The sequence below is a fragment of the Trichoderma gamsii genome (assembly GCF_001481775.2).
Source record: "Trichoderma gamsii strain T6085 chromosome Unknown Scaffold_7.2, whole genome shotgun sequence".
NCBI classification, from domain to species: domain Eukaryota; kingdom Fungi; phylum Ascomycota; class Sordariomycetes; order Hypocreales; family Hypocreaceae; genus Trichoderma; species Trichoderma gamsii.
Window position 1 is genome coordinate 739,840 of NW_020171344.1, and position 18,369 is coordinate 758,208.

General features: G+C 48.7%; 5 protein-coding genes across 5 annotated transcripts; 3 read left to right on the forward strand and 2 right to left on the reverse strand.

Moving 5' to 3' along the window:
- Positions 1-376: 376 nt before the first annotated feature.
- Positions 377-1,876, forward strand: TGAM01_v202882 (hypothetical protein; the record flags this gene model as incomplete). Its single annotated transcript, XM_018810662.1, has 2 exons — positions 377-1,275; positions 1,717-1,876. 2 exons carry the CDS (start codon positions 377-379, stop codon positions 1,874-1,876), a joined length of 1,059 nt encoding a protein of 352 aa, XP_018656111.1.
- A 2,686-nt stretch (positions 1,877-4,562) lies between these two features.
- TGAM01_v202883 (hypothetical protein) lies at positions 4,563-5,102 on the reverse strand (the record flags this gene model as incomplete). Its single annotated transcript, XM_018810663.1, has 1 exon — positions 4,563-5,102. One exon carries the CDS (start codon positions 5,100-5,102, stop codon positions 4,563-4,565), a length of 540 nt encoding a protein of 179 aa, XP_018656112.1.
- A 5,133-nt stretch (positions 5,103-10,235) lies between these two features.
- Positions 10,236-10,730, reverse strand: TGAM01_v202885 (hypothetical protein; the record flags this gene model as incomplete). Its single annotated transcript, XM_018810664.1, has 1 exon — positions 10,236-10,730. One exon carries the CDS (start codon positions 10,728-10,730, stop codon positions 10,236-10,238), a length of 495 nt encoding a protein of 164 aa, XP_018656113.1.
- Positions 10,731-12,251: 1,521 nt separating this feature from the next.
- Positions 12,252-14,298, forward strand: TGAM01_v202884 (hypothetical protein; the record flags this gene model as incomplete). The annotated part of the gene is made up of 4 exons (XM_018810665.1): positions 12,252-12,507; positions 12,596-13,197; positions 13,254-14,115; positions 14,192-14,298. The coding sequence occupies 4 exons, from the start codon at positions 12,252-12,254 to the stop codon at positions 14,296-14,298; spliced, it is 1,827 nt and encodes a 608-aa protein (XP_018656114.1).
- Positions 14,299-16,385: 2,087 nt separating this feature from the next.
- Positions 16,386-16,769, forward strand: TGAM01_v202886 (hypothetical protein; the record flags this gene model as incomplete). The annotated part of the gene is made up of 1 exon (XM_018810666.1): positions 16,386-16,769. The coding sequence occupies one exon, from the start codon at positions 16,386-16,388 to the stop codon at positions 16,767-16,769; it is 384 nt and encodes a 127-aa protein (XP_018656115.1).
- Positions 16,770-18,369: the final 1,600 nt, after the last annotated feature.

The window sequence follows — 18,369 nt, forward strand, 5'->3', positions numbered from 1 at the left end:
ATGCGGCAGTGAGCAGAAAAATAATATGGAAGGGGCGGCAGAGGAAGGATTTTGAGTCGCGAGATGAGCACGGCAAATGTAAACGATAACACAACACCATGCCATCAGAAGGCTTTGGACGCCTTTTTCCTTTCTTTTTCGTCTCTCAATAACAATACAAGTCTCTCTTTTTTTTTATTCATTCTTTTCTTCCTCCAATAACCATAGGAGCCTTTTTTTTTCTCTTCTTTCTTTCCTTTCTTTCTTCAATAACAATATCTAGGAAAGCGAATCTTCATCTCTATCACACAACTTCAGCACCCTTAGAGAACCAAATTAGCCCAACAGGTCCTCAATAGCTGTTCAGCCTAAAAGAGTCACAGGAAATATATCCAACATGGAAAATCCAGATGCCGGCCCTAGCAACCGTGGCGGAACTCCCAGCGCCAGGAGTCCAAACCCCATTGACAAGCTTCATCCTGTTCTCCGACGCCTAATAGAACGCATGATTGACCTGCCCGAGGGATATGAGGCGTTCCTAACGGAGAAGCAGCTCACGCGTGCGGTGGAGTGTGCGATATCGATGATGCCGGAAGATGAACAGGCATACCTGGTATCGCACATTATGACGGACGATGATATTGTGCAGCAGAGAATCAACAGTCTGCATCTTGAAAATTTGGATCAACGTGTTCTGTTGTCTGCGGCTGAAAAGCAGTTGCTTCTGAGGAGCACTCCTGAGCCGGGCTCTGGCGAGGAAGATTCTGGCGTAGAATACTACGATGGGGGGATTTGCAAGATCTGCTTGATGGATTCCGCCTTCATCCTCGCCTGCGGTTGTCATTACTGCACCAGCTGTCTGAGATGGACCATCCGCGTGGGCCTGCAGTCCATCAATGATTTTCCTCCGAGTTGCTGTTTTGACTTTGGTGAAAACCTCATCCGCGTCGTCAACCGGCCTGGACTGATCCATCTATTCCGCCAACTAGCGGTTGAGCACAGCACGCCGCTACGCGACCGACTGTACTGTTGCGACACCAGGTGCTCTGCGTTCATCCCCCCATATGCAATCGAGACTGCTTTCGACAATCAAGGCAGAAATATCGGCGTGGGCACATGTCCGCAGTGCTCGGAGGAGACTTGTGCTACTTGTCATGGGAAATCTCATAGGGACCTGCCTTGCAGCGACAGGGAAGAAGAAACGGCAGTTTTGGATAAGATGGATGAGGAGGGGCTTGTTTACTGCCCAGGTTGCGGTATCGTTTTGACCTTTGATGGTGGGTGCAACATTATGAAGTGAGTCCACGGCGCGCTTTATATTCTTCTCTAATTTTTCTTCATTCCCTCCCTCCCTCTCAATCTACCTCTCCTCGTTGAACCTCTGCAGAGGTCTAGCTGCCTGACCCTCGCATATCATGTTATAGATGCGTCTGCGGTGAAATGTTCTGTTTTATATGCGGCCATCATTGGAATCAATGTCGATGCTACAAAGACGGGACGTCCCCCCCGCCTATGACTCCCAACAGAAACCGGCCTGGAATAAGAGCGATTGATCGCAGCGGACTAGAGCACCTGTCCGAGCAAACGTTTCGAATCCCGCAATTGAAATGTGATTCCGATAGCGAGGCTAAGCTGATGGCGATTGTGAATGATTGTGTGCCTCCAGATAAAAAACCAGTTCCATCGAGTCCAGCAACTTTAGCAGGAGGATCACCGCGAGAACGGTCAGAGGCACAGCCAGAAGCACAGCCAGAAGCACAGCCAGAAGTATGGCCAGGAATATGGGCAGGAGTACAACCAGGAGTACAACCAGGAGTACAGCCAGGAGTACAGCCAGGAGTACAGCCAGGAGTACAGCCAGAAATACGAATTCAGTTACCACTGCAAATACGATTAGAAGTACGGCTAAGAGTACAACCAGGGGTACGACTAGAGGCTCAACCAGAGATACAACTGGAACTTCGACCAGGAATAGGACTAGAGATTCAACCAGGAATAGGACTAGAAGTTCAACCAAGAGTACGACTAGAAGTGCAACCACAAGTACGACTAGAAGTGCGGCTAGGAGCACAGCCCCAACAACGACAACCCCAACAGCTACCAAAGCATTAGCAGTATCAGCAGTCCTCTCCACCTCCTCCGCAACATCCGCGAAGGAGCATAAATCCCTTGCACAGGGTAAAGGAGGAGGTGGAGGCGGGGGGGATAGTTGAGAGAACGGCTCCACGCAGCGATGGACAGCATCGAGGAAGGGACAGAGATAGCGAGGAGACACCTGATCGGGAAAGCAGGTTCAAGCGATTCAAACAGTTCTAGCTGACTTGGAGGCAGTGAAGTCGAAGGAGGGTCAACTGCTATGAGAAGGCATATGAGAACCCTTTAAGAGGACTCGTTTTTGGCCCGGATGGTATGTGGAAATCTGTGAACTAGAACAGCGGCGTATAATTACAATTGCATTCATTACCAGGCGATTGACTTTCCCTTCTCCGTTGTCCTTCTTTTAGAGAAACTCTTCAATGTAAAACATTTTTCAACTGTATACCAATGTAACGCTCGTGTAGAACATTAGTAGCGCTGATTCATTACAGTCCAGGCCCAAAAGCTGTGTGGTGCGAGAATGAGGAAGAACAGGTAGTATCATCACCTGGATATCTTGAAATACACTGCACTATGGATCGATTTCAGCCCAAGTCAGCGGATTCGGTCATCATCTTCAGCGACTTTGGTACGCAGAGATTTGCCGGTTAAAAAGAATGATGATGGCTGATGGGAATATAAAGAGGAGAAAGGGACATAAAGAGAAGAGAGAGAAAAAAAGAAATTACTCTCGGGAGGCGGAATCGAACCGCCGACTTTTCGATGAGATGTCTCCATTACAGTCGAACGCCATGAACCAACTAGACCACCCCAAGCCTAGCACGGCCGATATAGTGACTGTGCTAGTGTTATTTAGCGCTACTGTGCTTAAGCTTTATAAGGCTAAAAGGGCCTAGACGCAGGTCACTCCCGCCGCTAGAGAGGGGTAGCGTTCCAATCGATAGGCAGCGTTGCATTTTAAACACTGGCGCTTGTCCCCTTAAAGAGCACTATACAGTTAGCTGGTGAAAGACGGCACGGCTATGATTATTCAGCGCGAGCTTGACAAAAAAGGTGGACATTTTTTTTTTTGCTGAATGAAACTGTGGCTTGCTGCAAGGGGGGTTTTCTTACGCAGGGAGACTGAGAAAAGCGTGACTAGGAATAAATGGAAAGAGACAAAAAAAATAAAACCGCGGCGGAATGCGTATGTAGAATACAGAAAAGAAGAAAAAAGACAAAAATGTAACTCTTCTCCGTAGAGAATTTCTCTCCGGGGACGGAGTCGAACCGCCGACATTCTGATGAGATGTTATCCATTACAGTCAGACGCCATGAACCAACTAGACCACCCAGAGGTAGAAGAGTTGACAGGAGCTCTCTTATACTAGCTTATATATGTCACAAACTCCCTCTTCTGTCTCACACATCTCATTTTCGGTCTCTGTTTTTCCTCCTCTCTACCCTAAGGTTAATCATACCTGTGAAATTAATTTCTTCTGTATAATAGCCAACAGCTGGTTATATCGTACATATTCACTCTCCCTTGCATACAGACTGCATACGCATATGTAACCAGTAAATGAGGAGTACGCATGAATGGACCAGTCATGAAGCCATCCGGAAACGCCACAACTTGCCGGATTGTATCGCCCCGCTGCAGATGCAGCATCTCACATCCAACATGCATACAGGTATTACATGTACAGCAAAAACCTGCAAATGTACTTGCTCGTATTAGATAAACAACGAGCGGCTGAAGCTCCGCCGAGCCGCTCTTTCACGCTTCTGGACCAACAGATATATTAAAGCCCTGCCACTGCTACCTTGGCACATATAGCATCATGTACTCGCTACACGGCGGAGAAAAGTGTCCAAAACCTCCGATTCCGCACGTCGGAATTGTGTCGTCGCTGCCTCCATTGCTACGCTGTTTTCAGCTCTCATCTCCAGTCCTGCTGGTAACTTTCCCCAATGTACCCGCCGTTGGGCTTTCGGCCAAACAATGTCGAAACCGTCCTCCGCAGGGAGGGCCATACGCCACACATCTCGGGGAACAAGGAGCGGCCGATGTGATAGCCGCCCCTCTCGGCCGATGCTATGCCTCGACTAGAACTCTGCATGAAGCCAGCCGGCCGGCAAGCCCATTCAGCCATATCATGCACATGCAAGTGGCCCAATTCTTTCACTTTGTTGCCAATCGCTAAGAGCCCGCTCTTGCGAAACCGAGAGCAAAAAATCATAAAAAGGAAAGATCCGAAAAAGTTTCATTGCTACTACCTCATTCTCGGTGGCCAAGATGGTCTATATGCAGTCAACTTCCTATTGTAGGTCCCCTTCCGCACCTGGTAAGCCAAACCCATAAACTCCTGAGCGCCCCATCGATTTTTTTTTCTAGTGTAAAAGCAAAGGCTTGCTGTTAATGCTTGTGATATAACAATGTATCAAGTATCGCTCTTTTCGGTGCGCGCATTCCCCGTCACATCAAAAGGTGGCGAGGGGGATCATTACGGAAATGATCTGGGAGGATTGGCGCGCTGGAGCAAATGCTTTCTAAGAGTATCCAGCTCCGAGTCCAGCCCTCTCAGGTATTCACGATCTGCGTAGTCTTCTCTGTTCAGCTTATATCCAGAGGTCCGATGATCCTCGCCAGTTGCTGCAGCCTGAGGATCGTATTTCAGAGAGTATGGGTTACCAGATTCTGGCATGGCCTGGATATCCTCCATACTCTCTTCCTCATCTTCTTCCTTGACTTGACTGCCTCCGGATTTCTTCGACTTGGGGCTTTTGAGGCGCTTCCCATCTCGCCTTTGGGCAACTCTGCGAGATCCTGATGGAGATGAGACTTTTGAACTGTGCCGAGACCGTGATTGGTCGGACCGGCTGGCGTCACCAAAATCAGAAGTGGGTGATGATGCGGAATCTGCCGCGCCGTCATGTGCGTAGGAATTTCCCCATCCATGCTCCAGCTGCCTTTGGAGTCCAGAGTCTCTCATAATCTCGTAAAATGCTGAGGCCATATTGCAGGAGACTGGGTCTGTATCCATTGTTGATCCACTGGGCTCTTCGTTAGAGTTGTCAGACCTCTCTCGTTTAGACCTGGAAGGTGCCCGTGGGTCTCTGGAATCTGTCGAAAGAGTTAGAAGCCAAATTTCAAAGCCAACTACCGACTACATGTGAATGAGTGTCAGCATACCCATAAACAGAGTGAAAGATTTGATATAGGGTATAGAATTCGCAATGTACACTGGCTTTGTTGACGAAGGAGGAGAGTATGACGATTGAGAGCAAGGGTTGTGATGTTGGAAAATGTGGAAGAAAAATGCAGTAAATGCAGAGACTTTGCAAGTGAGAATAAATCGACAATATGTAGAGTATATTGCACCGCTTTCTCTCTCGATATCTCTATGACAACTTGGAAAGACAAGGCTCTGCAACGTGGTTCTGCATGTGATATATGGAGGAAATGAAGCGGGAAGAAGTGTGCTGTGAGCCAGCTTGGCTTTTAGACGAAACGCAATAGATGAGAGAATGTAGGATATATAAGTGTAAGATTTGTAAGAAGGAGTAACTTGTGGCTAAAAGCTTGTCATCCGCTCCCTAACTGAGGGTGTGTATGGTGTGCGTGCGTATGGTCGTAATCCATGTGACAGCAGCAATAAACGTGGGTCTTGGCATCATGGAGATTGTTAAGAGGACAGGACGGGCAGATGCTAATAGCAGACTGTAGAACCAGGACAAAAGCAAGGATGTTGGGTCCGTAGGGAGAGGAGACCAACCTAGATGCAACTTGGCGGACCGGTGTATCGTACACGGTCTGATATCGCAACACACAACACTCGGATCGGTGTTGCAGCATGCGATACTCGCTGATGGCACCTGACCACAACTTGGCGGGTTGAGAAAGCTTTAAAAGGCTGCAAGCGTCGATGAGATTGAGCAATGGTTTCAAGTTGAGGCAGATATGATATCAATTGGCGTAAATCGTCTTAGCAGGTCTCTTCTCTTGGTCTCAGTGGTGCGAGGGTCAACGATGCAGGATGCCAACTGGCGGGCGATGGATGTTTGAAGACACGGTTAAATCTCAAGAGACAAGACAGAGTTCAAGTCGGTTCGGGTAACAACACATAATTAGCTTCGGCCAGGGGGAGGTCGATGGCAGCAGTTAGACCGCCATCAAAAGGGTAGGCGGGTTCGGAAGCTTCGATCAATATGCCGGGGGGGCGCCGCATCCAGTGCCAAGAGCAGATCTACCTTTGAGGCAGTCCCACAACGAGAGGAGGGAGAGCTTATTAGGAGCAGCCATCTTTCGACGGATGGACGTACAGGCTTTTACAGACCCATCAGGCATGCGAAATAGCAGCAGCCGTAGTGGCGGCGGGAGTCCCTAGTAGAAGCAGCAGCGGTTTAGCAGCGCTCCAACGCTGAGAGGCTCAGGCGCCCAGACAAGGGGCCCGGTATAGCATGAGATGGACGAGATTGAAGTGGGTATCCAGATCCACGACGTGCCTTATCGCCGTCTGTCGGTGCGGGCGAGAGCAAACGCCGCCATCGGTATCGGGCGTGGGCCGAGCGGCTTGTGGCGCCATTGGCCGCTGTGTCGGCCACAGTGTAGCGGACGAGACAGTGGGTGCTGGATTTCAGGCGCTCCACCGAACGAGACGTAGTGCCGGACACCCACCAGCGAGCGGCACAGCGCTGAGATTGATTGACGGTCAACGGCAACTGGGCGAATGTGTTAGCTGTGTTCTGATTCAACGCGGGTTGGGCGGCCAGGGTTATACAGACAGAGTCAAGGTGTTAGTGATACAGCAAGATGCAAAAGATCAATGTCTTCGCTGGCAGTGCTACAAGCCCATCTCGTGTCAGGGCCGCAGTGGCAACGGGAAGCAGGGCACCAAGAGATTGGATGGCCTTGCCGTCCAGCCAGCCAATGCAGTCCCTGCTGCTGCATCTGCGGCACATCTCGGCCGACCAACCGCACGCGCACCACATAAACGGGCCCGAGATGATGACAAGGACGATGAAGACGATGTGAAGTTGAGCGAAGCCAGAGGCAATCTCAATTGGTGGTAGGTGGGCCATACATTAAGTTAACACGACAGGCACTACTCCCGGTACGTACAAGCATGTGCGACATTGCTCCTGCCTCTATCCCGTTGGCATCTGAGCTTTGCCAGAGCACGAATGACGTCGACATCTCAGATTTGTCCCAAACGCTGTGTTACCACCTGAGATCTCAGTAGGTACCTATGGAGGTACCAAAATAATAAGGGACACTGACTGATCAATCAATCCATGTACTGATACTATCTCATGCCGAAATCCTACGAGCAGTTATTGGGCTTCAACCCAGCTCGTGAGGCTGCTGCAACGCAGTAGTTGCTGAAGAAAGGCAGTTGCAGGTACAGGCCTCAATTACCAACAATGCCCGAAGCTGCAGCATCTGCGGGCAATATTCAGTTGTAATATGCCCTGTACTTCTCCAGGCATCCATGTGCGGGAACAAAACACGAGTGCTGATTTATAATTTGTCCACCCGGATTCTTTTGGTGATATATTGCCGAGTGCTGAGAAATAGGGTTGAAGAACTACATGTACCAGGTAGAATGCCTAGCCTAGCCGTTGATTAGCATCAAGGTTGATGCTATTCATAGAAACCAGCAGCCATGGGCGTAAATGCGATCAATATTAAACAACCTGGAAGCGATGACTAGCAGCCTTTAGCGAGTCGATCGCAATCCGCGGTCAAGCCCTGAATGAAACTCACTACCAAGATCATCGATGGCTTGAGCTTTCGTTTTCAGGTTCACCTTGACACAACAAAGCCCGGCTTCAGGGCCGATGCTAGCGGCGTTAGCGGCGCGCTTGTCCACTTTCTCGGGCGGCCAAGCGGCGGCCGCTACCGAGCGTTGAACAACGGCATTGTTCGATGCCAGTCACATGCAGCCATGGGGCCACTGGCCCTTGTAGGCTGTTCGCGGTGCCTCTGTGGAATAGAAGATGATATCCAGCAGCCTACTTGAGCAGAATATAGGCCCAGGTGGTGTTACTTCTGGTTACTAGTACTCAGTACCTAGTAAGTTATAGTACACGTAGGTGTCATCCGCCAAGTTCCTGGCATAGGATCCATAACAGCCATTGGACTCAAGCTGAAGCACCGTTTATTCGCGGTCCAACTGAAAGAAGACGGAGATGACTCTTGGATGTCGGTCCCCTACCCAACCTGGTAAGTAGCCATTCGTGATCCAGCTGCTCTTCACGCTAGCAGCTCGACTACTGCCTATTCTTGTGACCCATGGATATTAAACAATGGACATGAGGACCTGTCAAACAAGGGATCGCAAGGGCTTGCCTAAAGATCTTCAAGATCCCTTCCTGCGGCTCTCCACCCAGGCCACCACCAGACACACATCCAGCTTTCCAATGCCATCGTCCCAAGCAGCCGATTCGTGGACTCCGCGGGCGCCCTCCCAACTAAACGCCGACTCGATGCATATAAAGAAGGCGGCCGACCGGTCGGCCATAAGAGCCTTCAATAGCGTATACGGCTGCGTCTCCAATTAAAACCTCCGACAAACTTGCATCCAGACCCAACAACACTCCCCTTGCGGGTACTTGTGTATATTGGTGACATCCATCCGATGCATGCGCGGAGTAGAGCCGCCGAGAAACGAGTACAGGATATGCAACGAGTAAGATTCGAGGCGGCAGAACCCATGTGAATACTCTATTTACTACTGCTGGGAACATGTCATCTGGCATGCATTTTGACCATGTGGGACGCTGACGATACGGGCAGGCGGCTACTAGGTATATGGGCGTTAATCCTGCCGCAATCTTCCTACTTTGCAGAGCAGTTGATTTGGTTAAGCCAACCTAGATATACATCACCGGCTATAAGCCATGGTGCCATATATAGCAAGACAATGACCAAAGAGGCAACAGTCATGTGAAAAATAAGCAGTAGTGACAATAGTTTACTACAAGAATGCTGGTAGTATACCACGATCTTTTAACCGTTGATCCTTGTACCAGACCCAGTATATGCACGGAATATCAGCCCGAAGAGCACGAAAGCGTGGAGCCGCTCCGCATATGGAAAGGCCGGAGCTCAGAGAACAATGGGCTTTGTCCGATGCTCCTCCCTGGCCGTGGATCCAGTCCATCTGCTTGTTTCGGGTGGAAAGCTTGCCCCAAAGGGCTCCTAATAACCAGTCCTTTGCTTCCTATTCGTCACCGTTGACCACCTTGTTGACCACCATTTTGAATCCTGCTGAACGGACCCCAAGGCTGTGCGAACCGAACTTATACGCATTTCAAATTCACATATTCAAGACATTGTTGTGCGTTTTGTTACTGTAAGTCGAGTATTTCGGGTTGGTTACAGGAAAATCTGTTTGTATCTTGAACCAAGAATTCCTAATGAGAACGAGGAGCTTGGCTGAACACTTCACGGGGCCCGTTTGGCTGGAGCATGGATGAATGCCATCCAACAGCCCACGGCTAACGAAATGCAGCTAAAAAAAGGAATCATCATTGGGGGCCTTTCACACAAAGTGCGAGAGAGAAAAAAGAAGACTTGTCTGCTATTACATTTGAGCCGAGATATCCCGCGGCAGCTCTGCCACGGTGGAAAAAAGAGACAGCAAACCACGCACCTCACGGGCAGCTAGAACATCACACTCCTTTTGGATTCACTTGCATCGTCGGCTCGTCTCTTATCACACCATGCCTTGTAATCTCAGGCGTAGTGCCTCCCCTGCTATAGTTACGCCCGCACCATCTTTCGAGAGGCAAAAGAGAAAACTTTGTGACAAAAACCTGCTTGGATCGCATCACTTGATCGATATTCGTTCCACCGAGGCCTGTCTACACCATTCATCTGGCCTTTACACTCATTCTTCCTTCTCAAAGAGTGAAAGTTTCTAGCGGAGCTTCGGCTGCAGCCTTCGGCCAAATATGATGCGTCGTCTGGTTGATATCCGGAGTGGCGACCCAACGCGTGGTAGAGGAGAGAAGAGAGCTCCAGTTATCTTCGATACATATCCGAATTATGCAGCTAATTCCTTATATTGCTTGTCTGATACGATGTATGGGTACAACATCGGCGATAAGTGAAGGCGGAAAAGAAGAGGACGGGGTTAGAGGAGCACAAAGTATGGCCCCGTGGATCATATTCAGTAATAAGATACAGTCGAGCCCGACCACGATGTGTTCGGCGAACCAGCTGTCGGCGTTTCTCCCGGCGAGGGCTCGGCTTGCATCTGAATCTGCAGTTGCATTTGCGGTTGAAAATCCGACTCCTGCGGCACAGAAGCCGCTGTCCGATGTCTTCGGATCCCAGGAGGAGAGGGGAGCTGCTCTCGAAGCTCCGCCCGCTGGATCGTTATTGGCGTTGGGTAAGGACTCCTGGCGCTCGGTCTCGCCGCAGCAGGCCGCTCAAATGGCGCTTCGGGTCTGGGCGTGTCGTCCTTACACACGTCGAGATTTGCCGTGTGATAGATCTGCAGCCCGGTACACCCTTCCATGGGGGACCAATTGAACGACGACGTGATTTCGAACGGGCTGTTGTCCATGACTGACATGGTGGCCCGGACCGTATCGCAGTATTTCATCCTGGCCCCGAAGACTTTGGCGCAGTGGACGCAGATGGAGAGCTTGACTTGACACATGGTAAGGATTCCTCTTGGCGTCTCAGCACTCGGGGTTCTTGGAGTGGGATAATTCCAATTCTGATGCGTTTTATAGCGATATAGCAGGTCTAAGGTTGAGTCAACAAAGGCTTTCTATGCAATTTGAGGTAATCTTGAAAAGAGGCATGAAAACAAAGAGGAGAGTGATGAGCGATCTTGACGCTGGCGGCGTCACACGCCTGGCGCAGGGTCTGAGCAAACAATTACTTTTCTCCCTCCCAGCCTTTAGATTTTCGCCTGGTACAACCTTAGGCCGCATTTGAGTGGCTCAGCCATTTAGAGAATAACAAAGCCTGGCAAGCTCTGAGGGCCCGTCAGGCCGCCAGCTGGACTGCAGAAATGCGAGGATCCGATTCGTCGTTTGTCTGATTTGACTTGACGCCTCATCAGACAGGGGGAAGCTCCAGCAGGGCGAAGCTTAAAAAACAGAGAGCGGGTTTGTTGGACCATCGTGCAGCAGACGGCGAAGTTACGCTCTGAGAAATTACGCTCTGAGAACACAACAAATGGCACGGCGCCCCCTTGCACCAGCGTGACCTTCTTAGTATGTTCGCACATTGAGAGGCTTCAAGCCAGTTGGCGTGTCGCCTCAGTCTTGCGGTTTGTGAAGTCATGCCGGTGGCGCACTTGGAGATGATGGCTGCGTGATCATTCACGGCCGTCGTTGCAATTCAATCTGGGGGGGGCGGAGCTCCTGCTTAATTCTGCTGGCGGCTGTACCTCGTATGTGTCGGTCAAATTCTGCCAATACGGGCCACATATGCACATCGTCGAGTGCAGCGTCTGTTATGGCTGCTTGGCATGGTGGCACAAAAAGGACTCGTGAACAACGGTAGGGGCCGTTTTTGGGCCTGGAGAGGTTCCCGTTGATGGCTTCTGTCAACCAGCGTTGCAAATTGCGTCCTTGCTTGACAGTGCATAAACTCGACTCGGCTAGATTCGTGGTGTGTTTTATGGAACACAGAATGAACATTGACTGAAGCAAGTAGAAAATGGAGCTACAGATTTGCACTATCGCCAATAAGATAGACCCAGATGCCAGTCACTAGCACTCAGCCAGTAGCACTCATCCAGTGCTGCTTCAAACTTGTTTTCAACTATCAATACTATTTCTTCGCCCTGAAATGAGGATTTAATACTCTGATCATCAGCATCCACTGCAACCATGACCTGAAAATGTTGTTTGATAGGTAGGGCCAAGTGAGGCGCAGGGGCAGATATTGGAATTATACGGAGCTCGAAACGTGAAAGCAACGCATTAGCTATTGTTAGCGGCAGCACCAGCGCTGGACCGCGCAAATCGTGGGGCCGAGGATTCAGGGGCCTCGCTTGCTGAGATGCTGCCCCACCCGGCTCAGATTCTCTCGAGCCTCACGAGACAACGACAGCTTGCAGGTCAATCCGCAGCCTCGATCGTCTGCTGCTTGTCCATCTGCAACCTCGCATCCAATCAGGTCAACATGCGCTGAACCCGACCTGCGCGACCCATATTCATCCACCATGGGTGCCCTTCTTTACCTGCGCAAGGTCTACGACCTCGACACCCTCGACACCCGATTTACGAGCTCCTCTTCCACTCCGTACCAGACAGTCATCGATGCTCGTGGCGACCCGGTCGAACAGAAAGAGGCTGAGATTAAGGCTCGAAGCTCAGCGCCGCCGCCGAAATGGCGCACGCCAGAGTTCTTCCTCTACTACCTCGTCTTCATTGTGGTTGTCCCGTACATGTTCTGGATAGCATATGATGTCTCAAAACGTGAGAAGCGCCTCCCCTCCTGCTTGCGTATTGCCACGCAAGCGTCGTATTGTTATGCCTTCATCGAGACGCTCTAACAAATCTGCAGCTTCTGACCCGCGGTACCCCAAGTACGAGAGATATCTGTCCGATGGATGGATCCCCGGCCGAAAGATTGACAATTCCGATGCGCAATACCAGACATTTCGAGGCAACTTCCCTGTCTTGACGGGCCTTTTGATATTCCACCCGCTGCTAAGAAAAGGATTCGAATCTCTATATAACCCATCGGCGCGGGGCACAAGGGGCTCATCCAGACTGGACCAGCGCGCTACGTTCGACTTTGCCTTTGCAATCATCTTCATTGTCATCCTGCACGGCATATCCTCCTTCAAGATCATTGCTATTCTCGCCATCAATTACCAACTCGCCACCAAGCTACCCCGGAATTACGTCCCTGCAGCTACATGGATCTTCAACGTCGGCACGTTGTTCGCCAATGAGTTGACCATGGGATACAGGTTCCAGCTCTTGGCCAATTGGGTCGGCCCTCCTTGGGGACCGCTGGCGCATTGGGGCTACTGGCTGGACAATTGGGGTGGAATCATGAAGCGCTGGGATATTCTTTTCAACATTACCATCCTGCGGCTCATCAGCTTCAATCTGGATTACTACTGGAGCATCGATAAGCGCCATGTCAACACTCTTGAGGTAAGCCCGTGGCTCTCCCCTGCATACGATGTGCTTGGTCTCTAATAACACCAAAGAAGAAGGGATTGGATCCCGCTAGTCTTTCCGAGCGCGACCGAGTTTCGATTCCGGCCGATATTAGAGACTTTTCGTTTCGAAATTATTTGGCGTATGCCTTGTACGCACCGCTATACATTGCTGGTCCGATCTTGACGTTCAACGACTACATTTCTCAAGCCAAGCATCGCGCTGCGAGCATTGAATGGCCGCGCACCATTCGATACGGCATTCGATTCCTGCTTGTGCTCCTCTCTATGGAGCTCATCCTACACTTTGACTATGTCGGCGCGATTAGCAAAGCAGCCCCTGTTTGGAGCGACTATACCGCTGCCCAGCTCAGTCTCTTGTCCTTCTTCAACCTCCACATCATCTGGCTGAAGCTTCTTCTTCCCTGGCGCATGTTCCGTCTTTGGGCGCTGGTGGATGGAATTGATCCTCCAGAAAACATGGTCCGATGCGTGAGCAACAACTACAGCACGCAGCTCTTCTGGCGCGCCTGGCACCGCTCGTATAACCGCTGGCTCATCCGCTATATCTACGTACCGCTCGGTGGTTCTTCGTTCCGCAGCTGGGTATCTTCAGCCAAATCTGTCATCACATACCTCCTCGTTTTCACCTTTGTTGCCCTTTGGCACGACATCAAGCTTCGCCTCCTCATTTGGGGCTGGCTCATCGTTATCTTCATGGTGCCGGAATGGACGGCCACTTACTTCTTCCCAAAGAGGAAATGGGAAAACCGCCCAACGCAGTATCGTATGCTCTGCTGCGTTGGAGCAGTTGGAAACGTTCTGATGATGATTTCTGCCAATTTAGTAGGCTTTGCAGTTGGTCTGGATGGATTGCGTAGCATTCTTAGCAGCATTCTTCATGATTGGTCCGGTAAGTTGAACCGATCACATTTTTATTTTAAACCGTTTAGTGTTTTGTTCTGGCTAATTCGCTGACGAATTTATAGGAGTTTTCTTTATCCTCATAGCATCTTCTTGTCTATTTGTGGGTATCCAGATTATGTTTGAGATTAGAGAGTCAGAGAAGAGGAAGGGAGTTACGATGAAATGCTAGACAGAATATCTGTACAATATCGAGCATTAGAAATTAGAAGATAAGCGAGTGTTGTTTCCATTAGAAAAAAGGGCTTCTGGTTTTGTATTAGCGTCTTAGATTGGAGGTTTGTCCTTGGTGGATGTTAAGTAGAAGTTCTAGGTAGAATTTGTTTAAATGAGCTGGCCTCTTCTATGTCCTGCTGCAAATAGCGGACAAAAATTGTCGACGGTATATCTAGATGCTCAGCTGGTGAAAAAGAGTATAACGTCTTTAACTGAGAGTATGATATTGAATCTCGACCGCTAAGCCGTATTATAATCACTCGATTAGTACGAATGAAGTGCACATCGCTGGGCTGCATTTACTAAACATTGATGGTACGTTGCACCAGCTTCAGTGAGTGAACTGGTCCCCAGACGTCAGCTTTCTAACTATTAATGGCTATACTGTGTATATATCATTTGATCATCTCCCCTTTTGGAGCATGATGCTCTTACTGAATTAGACAGTGGCTGGACAATGTTGAGGTGTGCTGGAGATTCAGTGAAGTACATGTAGCCACATCGAGTATTACTACTACTTGAAGATGCCTTTAGAGACCCTGAACCCAATGATAAGTTCATAGTGAATGAAATGTCAGGACAGGATAGTTAACCACATTCATGTCCCTTAAAAATGATATGCTGTTCTTAAGCCTCCAATGTGCATACATTTGATACCCCGCATGCTATCAAGGCGATGGGCCAGTTAAGCATAAACGCCACGCTATTGTATCGTTAGATCACTGCACTCCATACGTATGTAACCCTCCGCAGGAAATACATCTATTGTGAGAGTGACTATGCATTATGGGACTGGCCATGCATCCTGGAAATATAGACGTGGTATAGTATGTGGGATGCTTGTTGGAGAAGGCCCATTCTCATACGGAGACTATGAGTATACCCTTTACATATCGGCCCTTTATGAACAAGACATGCAATCACCAGTTCCTATGAGATTTCAAATGCTTGTTTTCTGACGTGAGATTTTCGGTCTGTTTGTTTTCCTGTTTCTAATAACGCCCGCTCAATTCTCTGTTGAGTCGTCAATAATGCATACCGCCAATGTCGTGATTGCCTGTATGGGGTCGAAACCCACATAACAAAGAGCCGTACTCCCCTTTAGGGATATCAATTGTTCTGCAAAGAGCTGCCTAGGCGTTCTTATCTTAGAAATAGAGACTCTCGAGTGATTATTCGAATTTGATTACGCTGTTTAATAATCGTAGCAATGAGAGGTGATACCCATATATAGGAATAGCTCGATTGATGCAGCTACCCAAGCCTCAAATAGGACTTCTTGGTTCCAAATCGGCTAAATCTTCTAGAATAGTGGATAGTTTCTATTCGATTAATATCGTAAAGCAGTGGATTTATAGTTGTGAGATGATTGATTACTATATCAGCTCATATTTATAATCGCGTTTATCAAAGCCAGTATAGGTGAAAGTATAGCTACCTAGTTCCAATCAATCTGGGCAAGTAATACTAATGGCTTTACAATGGCGAACATAGGCTACATATATTGAAAGTACGAACTGTATTGTGTAGATGTAGTAAAAACTCATTTCCCTCTCGTAAAGGATGTGACAGCCCCCTAATAGAGACGCAAATTGTACCTTGTTGGAACACGTTGTGCGCTTTAACTAAGAAAATTTCCCAAGTTGCAGGATTTAATGCTGCTATATTTATCAACCCCCATACATACCTAATCATCATCCCATATCGGCGTTGATATACGTTACTCTTGTTGCCAGAAAGATCCAACCTTACGCCAGAAGATAGACTTGAGGGTCCTATAATTCTAATCATCGGGCTTTTCCACAGGATATCTACCTATTATAGTGTACTTGATGACAATCTATTATCCACACTTGATTATATGCTGGGGAAGAATAATTGACCCGTTGTAGGACAGGGGATGTGATATAGTGCCCAGTTAAAGGATTACACTATGCCGACATTGCTATGTCCTCTTATAACTTCACATATATTTAAGCCCACCGCTTCCCTCAATACCCTAGTACTTCAGACTCACAGTCTACAATAAACGAATTATACACCATGTTTTTCGCCAACATCATCATCGGCCTTGCTACTGCAGCCAGTCTGGCTGTCGCCGCTCCCACTCCAAACACTGAGATCCGTTCTCCAGACGTCGAAGGGGGTCCTGGATCTTCGTCTTGGCCCCCTAGCTGGAAACGTGAAGTCGAAGGTGGTCCTGGATCATCTTCGTGGCCTCCTAGCTGGAAGCGTGACGAAGAAAAGCGTGACGTCGAGGGCGGTCCGGGGTCCTCATCTTGGCCCCCCAGTTGGAAGCGTGAAGAAGAAAAGCGGACAGAGGAAGGCGGCCCTGGATCGTCTTCATGGCCTCCCAGCTGGAAGCGCAAGGAAGAGGGCGGCCCAGGATCTTCTTCTTGGCCCCCTAGCTGGAAACGCAATGAGTAATTTCATAAACTCTGTAAAGCTGTGAGTTCATTTTCTGCGCTACGAATTCCGCGATATATGGCTAATAGTGATCTAAACAGACACTGGAAGGGGTTAAGGTCATTTTACTATTTTCATACTTGGGGGAGAATAGGTGTACTTGGCTAGTCATGATAGTTTCGAATCGAGCTTTCAATACAGCAATGTACGAATGGACAATGATAAAGATATTCAGAATTGTGTTTTGTTATGAATGTAATTTATTATAAATGAGTATCTCCATGGAAATTCCGCTCAATAAATGCTTGTGCGTACATGCAGTTGGACTATCTTCTCCACACAAAAAGAGAGGGCGAAAAAAAATTGAGCAAGCTGGGGCCTCGGGATAGAACTCGAGGAAGCAGGAGCTGTATGTGTCTCAAAGGGGATAATTTCATATTGATTACCATAAATACATATGACTTCTGAAATATAGGCTGGTATTCTCTTGTCCAAATAGTCTACCGGCTCTATCCACTCACGAGGGAAGATACTGGATGGGCCAGGAGGCTCAAATTAGTGTTATGCCCACCCTGCCTATCACTCCACCATATGAAATAAGTTGTTTTACTAACAAAATTGAGAAACGTGCCACGTAGTTACTTTAGAAGCATGCATCTGGATAGTTGAGTAGGTTGGCTGGAGTGAAGACATTAAAGTAGATACATATACACCGTGTATTGGCGTCCCATCGCCTTGACAATTCGAAGGAGTTCCTCAAAAGGAAATGTCATGCGATAGCACTGAGTATTGTTATTTAATGATATATTTCTATGATATCGTAAAGATCAAACATGTGACTACAGTCATAAGCGGACATTCAACGTTGACGCCATTTGGGCCTTTTTTTCTCCCTTGTGCGATGATCCCATCGGTAGCATGCAGGTCATCCACTTCTGGGCCACCGATCTTGTTGATCACTTTGATAGTGGGGAGGTGAAATTGGGGAACAATGGGGCCATCACATTGGGGGTTTATAGGATTGAATGAAGTTTGCCTGATAAGCGGCGCGATTGTCTTTCCGCAGAGAAGAGACCAAGCAAACGTGCCACATTGTCGTACGAGTGCTGTTTAGCAATATACCGAGATGATTTGATATCACTTTCATGCTGCCTAGAACTGTTAGCTCGCCAAATGGGTCGACTTTTACAGCAAGAGCAGTAAAAATCCCGAATGCGTGAAGCCCGCACCACGAAATTGGGTGATAAAACGCTATTAATGCTAGGGCCCCCATAATAAGCGATCAAGAAATTTATGGACACAGGCATCATATCAAACCAGGCGACGAATAAAGTAGTCATCCCCTATGAGAGAAATGAATTTTTTAAAAAAAAGGGATCACTTTTATTCCATCATGGCATGTCTAGAGAAGTGGGAGAAGCATGCATAGAGACTGGAGGTTGCTCGCGCCTACGGATAGAATCGAGACACGCGAGCGCTAATAATACCCCGAGGCTGTGCTGAAATACCTGATTAATCGACGTTAATCGGCTGACTTGCAAGTAGGGGAAACAAGCTTTTCATCAATCTCCGAGGCTTGATGCGTAGGCGAAGAGAATCGCATCGAACCTGCTTTGCTTGG